Source organism: Acanthochromis polyacanthus, chromosome 1 (genome assembly GCF_021347895.1).
Source record: "Acanthochromis polyacanthus isolate Apoly-LR-REF ecotype Palm Island chromosome 1, KAUST_Apoly_ChrSc, whole genome shotgun sequence".
Classification (NCBI taxonomy): domain Eukaryota; kingdom Metazoa; phylum Chordata; class Actinopteri; family Pomacentridae; genus Acanthochromis; species Acanthochromis polyacanthus.
This window is the reverse complement of record NC_067113.1, coordinates 11,435,895-11,448,072: the sequence shown is the minus strand read 5'-3', so window position 1 is coordinate 11,448,072 and position 12,178 is coordinate 11,435,895. Positions and strand designations below refer to the sequence as shown.

General features: G+C 39.6%; 2 protein-coding genes across 11 annotated transcripts in view; both read right to left on the bottom strand.

Annotated features, from left to right (window-relative positions):
• Positions 1 to 12,178, bottom strand: part of adck1 (aarF domain containing kinase 1) — a 430,485-nt gene that overhangs the window by 25,095 nt on the left and 393,212 nt on the right. The window lies entirely within an intron of this gene.
• Positions 34 to 12,178, bottom strand: part of nrxn3a (neurexin 3a) — a 237,633-nt gene continuing 225,488 nt past the window's right edge. For 6 of the 10 annotated variants that reach the window (XM_051938994.1, XM_051939027.1, XM_051939079.1 and 3 more), the window contains one exon: positions 34 to 1,792. In XM_051938994.1, coding sequence (XP_051794954.1) covers positions 1,488 to 1,792 — 305 coding nt within the window. In that variant the 3' untranslated portion in view covers positions 34 to 1,487. Of the gene's footprint in view, positions 2,429 to 5,958; positions 6,314 to 12,178 lie in introns of those variants that run through there. The other 4 variants (XM_051939156.1, XM_051939205.1, XM_051939300.1 and 1 more) reach the window with 2 other exon arrangements.

Below are 12,178 nucleotides of genomic sequence, written 5' to 3'. Positions count from 1 at the left end.
ACTCTGATGTAACCCAGAACAAGAAAGCCATGGTACAGAAGGAAGGGCACCTTGTATTTGTTGGACAACTGCAAGTAGTTAAATATTCATGCAACTTTAGAAACATCTCCGTTTAGATCTCTAGGCTAACAATACATTTTTATTCTTTATGAATATCAATATGATTCTCCACATTCTGTTTAAAGTCTTTCTCCATGTAAAGTAACAGTTAATAGATTTTGTCATGAACTCTGTTGATAAACCATATGTTCAGTCTGTACAATAGAGGTACTAAAAATTACAACTGTCATGGTATATGTACAATTTACTACCTACAAAGTACAACAGATAGCATGTAATAAAATATGTAAACAAATTTCTTATTTTTTGACACAGTTGACTGTGACAGCAGATAGAATTCACACTTTCAACATTTGATTTATTTCTGTATACACATTAACAGTGTTGTAGTACTGCATTTGTCTTCTTCCTGACACCTCCATAGAAAAGAGAATGATAGGCAATGAACCAACATACAGTTTTGCAAAAGATAAAACCACCACTGTCTGTGCATCAATAATAGACCTTTTCTTTAGGAGATAGTTGTCTTTTTTTCCCATATTTAACACTTTTGAGGGGTTTCAGAAGAGGGGAAGTCCTGATTTGATGACAACTGTTTTTGCATTGAAGAGAACATGGTCCAAGTTGAACACTGTATACTGGACTTTTACTATACTGGACTTTACTGTAGAATTAGGATGGCATGCATTTTACAATCAGTCGCTTCATACCAAGAGAACCAGCAAATTCTTTCCACAAAACAAGACCTGTGCCTGTCAGACAATGAGGATTATTGTGGTGAATTAGATGCCAGAGCAAACCGATGCTATAAGATCTGCCTGTGGCAATTTGCTCACTTGGTTTCATTTTATACACAGAAATAGTTTTCTTTTCTTGCTGTTCTTTTTGTCATTTTTTTCTTTTGCTTAAAGCAAAAATACACCACACTTATATTATTTATAAACCATAAAAATTTGTAATATTTTGATACAAGAGTCCTTTTTACTTTTACAATGATTGTGTGCCTGACCCCTCTTGTTAAGCACTACATGTTGCTTACATGCTGAAAATGTAGAAGATTATGAGCCTTTTGTAATTAACAATTTCACAAAAAAATTGTTTAATGCCAAGGATCACAGAGCTCTAAAAGTCACTTAGGAGAATGATGCTGTGAAATATTTCTATACTGATAATGTCTCTGACCAGATAGAAGAGTAAGGTCTCTAAAGTTGCTATTTAACCTTGTCATTAAGCGTATGCTTAATAGTAAGTGTGCTTTATGTTACAGTACATATCATCAGTTCAACTACTCAGCACAGTATAAGATTATTCAAGTTCCATGTTATACCATCATTTGTCATAGCTCCTCACAAGGAAACTGGTAGGTAAATGGTCTCTTAGTGCTTTCTTTCTTTCTTTACTCTCACGTGTTCACGAAAGTCTCACAGTCACACATAATACTCCTTATCCTTATTTTTCTGTCTCTTGTTGCTGCCTTTCAAGCTCTGCTGTTTGTCCTTCATGACAGCGCCATTGCTCTGCACAGCTGAGTTGGTTATGTAGTTCCTGCTCTCGTCCACCTGGTAGGAGCCTTCATCCCTGTTCCTGTACTTATACATGGCATACAGAAGGATGAGGATGCACAGGGCAGCGGCCGCCACTATTCCGATGACCATCCCGGTGGTGCTGCTAGATTCACGGACCACTTCCGAGGGCCCTGGAACTCGCCTGACGCCTGGCTCTGTGGGGAGTGCTGTGGGTATATTATGGAACATTGGGGAGGTTATTAATGGGCCCCTCAGCTTGGTGCTGTCTACCTCAAAGGATGTGGGCAATGGAAGCAACACTAGGTCGGGCTGGGGTTTTAGCTCGCGGTTACTCATTTTGCCGGCCGGCTGTTTGGCCGGAGCATTGTGGAGGGCTGCGGTGGAGGCAGAGGTGGTGGTGGTGCGGCTCTGGTCGGCGGTTAGTGGTATGGCGGTAGTGGTAGTCCTACTGCGTCTGGAGACGGAAGGTTTGTTAGGTATAAAAGTCTTGGGTGCATTTGCTTTGTAGTCACCTTGAAAGCCTGACGTGGAAAAGGTCTTATCTGTTACCAAGGAGAAGGTCGAGTAAAAATCTTCATCATCAGTAGGGGGCAGGTTAGACTTGAACGCTTTCCCAGAGCCATACCCCGATATCACCAAGCCATCATCATCACAATCATCGCTGCCTCGGTCCGACAAGCAAGGTACCCCCGCCTCAGTGGCCTTGGACAGGGACTCTTTGGTGGTCTCAATAATGGTGAGGAGTGGGTGGTGGGTTGAGGGAGTGGGAATGAAGGGTGCACGAGGAGCTACAGAGGGGTGCGCTAATGGATCCTCAAGTACTCTGATGACTAACTCAGCTCCTGGGGTTGGACACAGACAGGTAGTCATGTTAGACAGCAACATATGAGTTTTATGACGTATTAACAGTCTGACACACTGAGACAGAAAAACAAAGCAGGCAACGACTGAACCCAGATCAGGGAACACTGACGTGACATATCAGCTACTGCTAAAGCAAAGAAGGCCCAATTTTACCATTTTAAAATTTGCCATATTTAAGTTTAAATCCTTATATTAGTTTAAAAAGGCTTAAGAGATGTGCAGGACGAGCCAGCCAAAAACTGAGCAGAGTAACTGTGATTGTCATTGTGCTCTCTGTGGCTAATTTTATGTCATTCTTTGTCAGTATTATTTGAGAAACTTTGAACAAACTGTAACAATGGGAGAAATACAAATGACTGAAGCTATATTTAGCACAGTACTGTCAGTCAGAAGATAATGTTTTGGTGGCACACAGAAAAAGTAAAGAACTGCACATGTAGAAACAGTAGAATGGCTGACAGTAGTCTCACTGCATGACTCTCTGATCATCTTAAACCTTTTGTTTTTTTATGGCGATACAACAATTTGTAGTTACAGTTCTACAGATATTTCTCAGGTGCAGAGCTGAAATGTGGAGATGGATTTGAACCAAATTTCTTCACTGTGTCGGATCGTGGATTTTCTTAAGGTTAGGGGGGAAAATGATGAATCTGTTCTTAAACCTCATTTTTGGTGAGGAGAATAAACAAACACTCAAATAATTGCATGTAGAGTTATCAGTCTTTATGGCCTTCTGCAAACATCTGTCAACAGATAAACAACTGCGTATGTAATCTAACATTTATAAATGTGTCCATATTTGTTTGTCCGTACGAACATTTCTAGTTTTTCACGTACAGTTTCTAGAAGAGTAAATCTAATGTGTGCAGATGTTATGAATGAGGTCCAATGGTTTGACTGAAGATAGATTAGACAGCGTGATAGGGAACGCTGGTCATGTTAGTTTCATCAAACTATCCTCCCAGCATTGATGACCTCCTGTCTTATCTGTTGTTCTATTTCTTAGCCAGATTTTTAAATAACCCAAATACTTCTTAATCAGTAAGTGACTGATTCCATCACAAGAGCAGCTCTGAGACCAAGAAAAAGCTGTTTAACTATAACTGTTTAAAACATTTTAATTCATACCAGGTCAATGGCAGAGCAAAGCCTCCTGAATGTTCACCCAGAGTGAATTACTGGATAAAGGATGCTTCATATTGTTCACCAGAAGACCAGGTCTCCTGCCAAATAACTTTAAATATGTATGCACCTTCATTTTACACAGCAGTGTAGTAGTTTTTTTCTTCTTAAACTCAGCTAAACCAAAATATAAAGTCTGAACAACTTCATCCAAATGCAAATAATGTCTAAAGTCAAACTAAAGTTTCAGGATCCATTTGTCACAGTGTGATGTTGCTGGTTTACTGAATCACTCCTCTGAGATTTACTAAAAGCAAGGAGACTAGAGATTTGTTTATTTACTTCATGTTGAGAATACGATTCCATTTGACAGTCTGGATATATCAACATTTAAAGTATGACTTACAATGCATGACCAAAAAACAAAATGCTCCCCAAGTTTTCAACTGTGTGTGTCTTAGTGAAGTTATTGTCACTGAAAATGCAGTTAGTAAAACTCCTGTAAGCAGTACAGTAACATGTCTTCAGTGGAATGTCTTATATGCATGTAGAACATGTGTAGTCTTACACTGAATAGTTGCTGGTGATCAGTTCAAACTCTACACTGGCTGCTTGTGTCTCACAGTCTTTTTGTATGTTGAAAAACACAATGCTCTGTGCTCAAAACTTTGCAGTTTTTGGATCAATTCTTGCTATTATGAAGAGTTTAAAACTCATTGTCCATTTCTCTTCCTTTACCCACACATACATGGTCGTGTTTCAGCTGATTTTTTAAAAATTTTATATGGGAAATGTGACCCTGCAATGATTTATTGGTTATACGGATTGCTTGACAAATGAATGAAATGGTGTAATTTGTAAAATTAGGATAATATTATCTTTGGGGCTGCACAGTGGTCAGTGGTTAGTTCTGTCGCCTCACAGCCAGAAGATCCCCGGTTCGTGACCCGGCCTTCCTGGGATCTTTCTGCATGGAGTCTCCATGTTCTCCTGTACATGTGTGGCTTTTCTCCAGGTTCTCCAGCTTCCTCCCACAGTCCACAAACATGCTGAGGTTAACTGGTGATTCTAAATTGTCTGTAGGTGTGAATGTGAGTGTGATTGTTTGTCTCTATGTGTAGCCCTGTGACAGACTGTTACCTGTCCAGGTGTCACTTGCCTTCACCGTCAGTCAGCTGGGATAGACTCCAGCCCCCATGATGAGGCTTAAGCAGTGTATAGATGATGGATGGCTGTTATCGTAACTTTCATTAACATCATCTATTACTCATTTGTTGTGTTGTGATTGTCTGAATTCTACAAAGAACTGCACAGAACTACGACTGCTTCGGTTAATTTAGTTGAAACTCTAAAGGTTTATTGTTTTTCAGTCGATCCACATTAAAGTAAATAAAATGGTCTTTCTGGTGACAGGAGTTGTTAGATATTAAGAGTCAGTTTTGAAGAAGTCAGCAGGTTTAGGTATTGAGGGTTCCTGATCTCCAGCATCTATCACTAGAGTGAACATTCAGAGTGCCATCGACACAAACTGTCATAAAAAGAATCCACCGCAATCAAGCATCACAGTCAACATAAGTTAAAGAAAACAACTGAGTAACTCACAAATTATCACAAACATTAACACACACATTCACAAGCACACAACTCAAGATTGAACAAAGGCCTTTTATTCCATTAGTTCAAATAATAAAACTCTATTAAAGACTCATTCAGTTCTCACACGTCACAGCTGGATCAGAGATGCAGTTTGCAACATTTGAAAATAGGTATTTGTGTTGTTTGCTATATTTACATCATACATGTAGCACTTGGTAGCAAATGTTCTCAAAAACCAGTGAGGTTTGTTTGGAACAAATCCCAAATGAAGGGTTAGGGACAATACAAGGAATGGTTTGTTTGTTTAAAGCTAGAGAAACTACAAAAAACAAAAAGTGGAACCTAAAGAGCTGAGACTCCAGTGAAACAGGAGGATCCCTCTCCACCTCCTCTCTAACTTTAAGAACTGGTACCCCAACACAGCCTCCAATAATATCAATAATTTTCCCATTACTGATATTCATATCCTGTGGCTTCCAAACAAATCACTGATATGAAACAGCTACATGTAACACCAGCCAGATACAGAAGAATCATCACATTTTACAAACTGCATCCTTAAACCACAGTTCAAAGAGATTGAAAACGTACAAACTGGAGATTGTCAACTTACATCAACAAATTGCCCGCATGATTTAGGCATGAAGAAAAGAATTTACAAAGGAAAAGTTGTGTAAGAATGTTGGATAGCCACTTGGTACCGTTAAAGATCATTTTATCCACTGCAGATTGTGTTCTATCTTAAAACATGACGGTACAGGGAGGCAACAACACATACATCCACACCACATAACATAAAAAATAAACACCATAATTCTGTTTTTAATGTTTTGTTTTTTCCTGGTAAATAATTTGTTTATACAAAAAATGTGTATCTGCATTTTTTCATTGCAAGAGACTTCAATGGTACCTAAAATCTATTCAGTGTTACAATTTTTGCTTAATTTGTCGTTTGTTCTTTAGTGTAGAATGGATGGATGACTTCATATTTAAATATCTCTAAAGACAAGGGAGAAGGTGAAGAAGGGTTGGGACCTATGAACATACTACAGAGGAAATGAGGATGATGAGGGTGACAGTGTAAGTCAGTTGCCATGTCCATGTAAAGGCAGTACGAAGCGGTCGGGCGGCATTAGAGCTTTTGGCTGTAAGGAAGGGATGGGGATATACAAACAATGAGCAATATACATGCCCATCTACAGAAAAGAACAGAAGAACTCTAACACTGACATGTCTTACAAACCCTAAACTGCAACTTCTTAGCCATGCAATTCATTGGTTGTTCTCACAGTCAAGATATTATCCAGCAAAGATTATTTGGTTTTGTCAAAATAGATTTGAAAAAGTCTGAAAAATGGGAGGATATATGAGAAGTAGATCTGGAACTGCTTCACCTGCTAATTTGTGGGCTTTTACATGAGTTTTAAAAAACCCTGAGGTTGATTTGGTCGCGTTGCTCTAGTGGTTCTCTAATGGTTCTCTGTTGGTTTGGTGTTAGCCAGGCAGGCACACTACTGCAGATAAAACACACAAGCTAGTCACTGAAGGAGTTCCAAATCCAAAAAAGTCAAATTATATCAAAAATAGTTCACACTGCGATTTAGATATTTTCTGATTTACGAAAAAAGAAAAAAAGCATACTTATAATAAGCCCAAAAAACATAACCAGAACCAAAATGTCAGTGATCAGTTAAAGTTAAAGCTATCAAATGAAAAATGTTAAGATGAAAGAACAAAGCCATTTAAAATTTTGCACACACTACAACCAGATGCACACAATAGAAAACAGACACTGCTGAGAGAGGCACTCGACTGGAGGCCGGGCTCCTCTCTCATGTGCTTCCTGATGACAAATCTATCTGTAATGTTAGTCTTTAAACATGAACCGGCCGTGCAGTCTGGGTGTACATCAGAGAGAGACGGTACTGGCTGACAATGGGTTATTATTATTATTTGGTTTTGTTTTAGTTGTACTGCAGGATGTTGATGCATGCTTAAAGTAAGTTGCATTTAGGGAAAGTAGAAAAGAAACAACACAGCAAACTGGGCGCAGGTAGGACTGACCGATGTTAGAAAACTAGGAGACGGACACTGTGTCCCAATCCCATCAGCTTACATGTAAGAAAGAACATGTCATTGTCATGATGCAGCGTGTGCACTGTGACACACAGCAGGCAAACTGCAGCTCTGTAAAACCACAGGGGGTTCTCCACTTTTCCTGCTGTGCATTTCACTGTGGCCAGTAGCATCCAGTACTAGTGGACTCAGCAGCAAATGCCACATTTAATAAGCAAACTCACATATTTAAGTATGAAGAATTTAGTCATTTTCTTCAGTGTTAGAACCCCGACGTCACCCCCCTCAATAGAAGTAATAAGTTAATATGCAATTGGGACACAGCTCAAGTTTAACTAATAGTAGTGGGAAAGACAAACAAAACAAAAAAAAATCAACATAAAACATATATTCATATGTACAAAATGTGAAATGTATTTTTTTCTGAATTCAAATAAGACACTGAGCCAAAAGACAGGCCTAAAGCTGATATCCAGTAAATCCCGCATGTCTTTGTCCTGTGCAGCGGTGGAAGGTGCGCTCCAGATGCAGCAGGTGGAAGTTTGAGTGAAAATGTACAGTTTTTCTAAACCTCCTCAAGCAAACATTTGTTCCAGCAAATAAAATTACTAAAGAATATAAGCATGAAGATATTGTGTCACAGGTTGGGCCCATAAACCAGATGGCTGTACTACAAAGCAAGCTTTACGGAGCCGAATTCTCCATGTGTGAGTCAATAAAAACTAAAACCTCAGTCAGAGTTAACAGGTGTGAAGGTGGTTATCAACTCTCTGTGTCAGCTCAGGCTTTCTGCTTCAGACTCTACATGTTCACAGAAAAGATGCCGTCCAATGCGTCATAAGAACTCAAAATGAAACGATCGTGTTCAGCTGCTTGACTCAACAGGTTGTTTTAACGGAGAACAATGAGGAAGATAAAAAAATATGACGGTAAAAAGCTGCTACTGGAAATGATGCAAGATGGGAATGTTGGTAGAAAACTGTTCAAAAACTTGGGGTCATCCAGACCATTCCATGTTTTCCATGTAAACTCCCACTTTTATCCATGTGCTAACATAACTGCACAAGGGTTTTCTAATCATCAATGAGCCTTTCAACACCATTAGCTAACACAATGTAGCATTAGAACACAGGAGTAATGGTTGCTGGAAATGTTCCTCTGTACCCCTATGGAGATATTCCATTAAAAATCAGCCGTTTACAGATAGAATAGTCATTTACCACATTAACTATGTCTACACTGGATTTATCATTCATTTAGTGCTATCTTCACTGGAAAAAATGGATTTTCTTTCAAAAATAAGGACGTTTCTAAGTGACCCCAAACCTCGCTAACTGTCTCATCTCCTGTTGTAGTACAGCCTTCAGGCATGAACCAACCAGCAGCAGTCGTTTATGGTGGGACCAAAGGTGGTTTCAGATTCTCAGTTTCGCTCAAATCTCTAATGTAGTAAGAGGACTGAAAAAAGAAGCTGTGGCTATGATCAGCTGTGCTTGAACTGTGGTTTGGTTTGTGGTTAGAGTCAGAATGTTACCAGAACACCTCACTGACCAAGAGCCAGGAGTAACAGTCAAAGCCCAGCTTGATGTCACAGTGAACTTGACTTTGGCCAGCAGGGAACAAGTGCTACTTCCTCCATGTGTGTTTGGACCATGGTGTGATTCATCCTCTGTTAAAATACCTGCAGCTTTTACCACACAACAGCAGGTCTAAAGCTTTATTCTAACCATGGTAGTAAACGTGCACGGACGAGGATCCAGTGCTCCATCAGGACCACAGTAAACCAGTCTGACTGCAGCAGCTTTCCTGGAGAGGACCAGCAGTCAAACAAACAGACCAGGTGTGAAACAGGGCCAAACACACCTGGGTCTGTATGTTCCACTAGAACTCCACCACTGACAGGAACAGAGTCACATTTAATGACAGAAAACATTCAGGATACCAGCTTTAAACCTGCAGTGTCTTCTGGCGTATGGTTCAGTGTTTTTGTCTACATGTTGTTTTCCATGTAGGTAAAAATGTAATTAGAGAGGAATTCCATAAGATGGCACACTTCTGACTAGTCTAAGAAAATCATTATTTAAAGCCGACACTGTGTGGTTTGATATCAATCTCAGGTACCGTGTAGTGTCTTTTAAAAAGGTGTTCATGATTTGAAGCATGCATTTCTGTAAAACTCCAAATATGCCTGGTTTAGAAAAACATTTAACACAATTTTATAAAACACTCTTGTCCTAATATATTTTATGTAAAACAAACCTAGATTTATTTATTATTAAATTGCTTTAATTTTTTTAAATTACACATTAATTAAAATGTAAGTTTTACCTATTACTTAAACATGTATCATTGTTTGATCTGTTTTATTACTGTGCCAAGGAACGTGGCGGAGGTATGTGACAATCAGCCTTGGTCTGTCTGTCTGTCTGTCTGCAACATCACTCTAAAACAGACCAACGGATTTGGATGAAATTTTCAGGGAAGGTCAGAAATGACACAAGGACCAAGTGATCAGATTTTGGCAGTGATGCAGCTTATAGTCTGGATCCATGGATTAGTTAAAGATTTCTGCATCATTGCCAGATAGCGACACGGCGTCACTGTAACCATGACAACAAGTGAACACTACATCAGCTGATTGTGATCCTACTACAAATTAATGACCTCTTAAAGACACCCTTTAGCTAAAGCTTTTTGTTTTCCTTTCCCTTTACTTTCCGTGTCTGTCAGGTGTTTTGTGTAAAATACGGATTCCACACAGCTTGAAAGGACTGGTGGGACTTTCTGTATCATTATTCATCATCAGAATCATTCTCTGGTTTGAACATGTGTGTGTGAATTTATCACAGTTTTCCAGTGTTAATAGAGTCGTAGTGAGCAGGTGTGTTTGAGTTGCAGTGAGATGGGACCGGTTGACGGAGTTCCACCACATTTCCACCATTTTAAAGCATGAAGTGATTATTTTCATGGGAAAAAAGCTTTTCATATCTAACTTTAATACACAGAAAATAGTTTTGGGGGATAAATCCGATCAGGAGTCTGTTATTGTGAGAATATTTTTTTAAATAGTTTCTGCTTAACCATCTCTGATTTCTCTGACATGTTTTTCAATCATTAAAAAAGTGCCTAAAGTGGGTCAACGAATAAAAAATAATTACCTCTAGAAGTGCTTGATAGAACAAGTTAAAATTTCACAGATACTATTCCAAATATCCATAAATGGAAGAACTTTCAACCAAATCAGCCCACTGATTTCACATGGAATGATCTAACCTCATTAATAATTTGAATAATTGGATAGCATCTGTGTTCAAACTGTCAACATTTGGGACGCTTGCTGATCTCACTGGTACAAACTGACTACAGGAATCATCCTGGAGTAATGAGAGAGGTCTTCCATTGTGTCTGCATGGAAGTGGTTGTGGCAGATTGAAGAAGTGTGACACCTTCTGTGTAGAATCATGATGCCATCGACCAGCTCTGACACTGCTCAGCTTGAGTGTAAAAGAGTGAAGACATGCTAATATTATTAATATTTCTTTAAAGTCTCTGGAAGAGGAACTTCATGCGATTCAAGCAATTTTAGTGATGATGGGATTCAGTGACAGAAATGTGTCTCAAGAAGGAACTGAGGCTGAGACTGGGAGAAAGGGGAGAGTCCTGGTGGAGCAGCTGTCCTGAGCATGATCCTACTGATGGACAAGGAGAAGGCAACACAGAAGGTGGTTCAGCAGGAAGGGAGGACAATGGCAGTAGAGCTGTAGGAATGAATCAGCATGGATAAGATGGGAACAGGCCATGTGTTGGAAAATCCCGTGGGCAGATGATTGGAAGCCCCATCCTGGTCCTGAAGCAGGCAGTCTATGATATCATTCCCAGTCTCTAACATCTTTTTCACATCTCCCAAACTGAGCCCAGCAAGCGGAACAAATCTCAAGCTGATATCTGAAAGTCCTTGGGCAGGTTCACTACAATTGGAGCCATAACCAGGTCCTGGAACCAACTGCAGAAACCATCAGCATCAGAATGGAGAGCTGCAGACAAGTACTACCCCCACATAGAGGATCACCTTCACAAAAAAGGGACCTGGAGAACCATTTCAAGTTCCCACAGCAGATTGTTAAAACTTCCCTGGTCTCAGGAACCACCAAGAACATCATCCTGGTGATACTGACAGTCGATGGGAGGATAGCAAAAATCAACTGCCAGAAGCAGAACTGGAGGACAACAGATATTCACTGAGGTTGAGTTTCAAGTAGTCAAACCATCAAGAACATCACAAAGGCAGCAGAAAGATCCTGAAGATGGCTCTTGCTAAGAAGAGGAGACCCATGGGAGAAAGAAAGCCTTTATGAACGTGTTATTTTCCACATTCCAAGGAATTTGAGCAGCATAAAAAAAATGATGTCATGTTTTAATTGGACACATTAAAGGAAACTTCCCTTACATTTGCCATCACATCTGTAACAAACTCAACACTCCATCTTTGTTTTGGGACTATCTGCCTTCGTCTCATCATTTCTCAGAGTTAGAGTGAAAGACTATCCAAAGAGCTTCAGCAGGAGGCAGTTGAACATTTCTCCTCCCATCCAAGATGCTTTAAAGCCTCTTGAGTAAGAGCTGAAATGTCTCCAAGAACCAAAAGGAAAGTCCAATTGCCTTCTAGAAGAACTCTTCAGGTTACCTTGACCTGGATGACGAAGAATCTACACAGAGAAACGGCCAGCGCTAGGCTGTCATTCCTTATGCTTGAGTTAAATCCAGTATTCAATCATCTCCTTCACCCCCATCTATTTTCAGCATGAGCTGAATATATTGTGTTCTTTGACACCTGCTCATCTGTGGAGAAGGTATGTTTCACACCGTACCAGATGATTTCTTGCAGAAGAAGGAAGATTCTTTACTATTTTTAGTGTTTGAGTGTGGTGACAGAA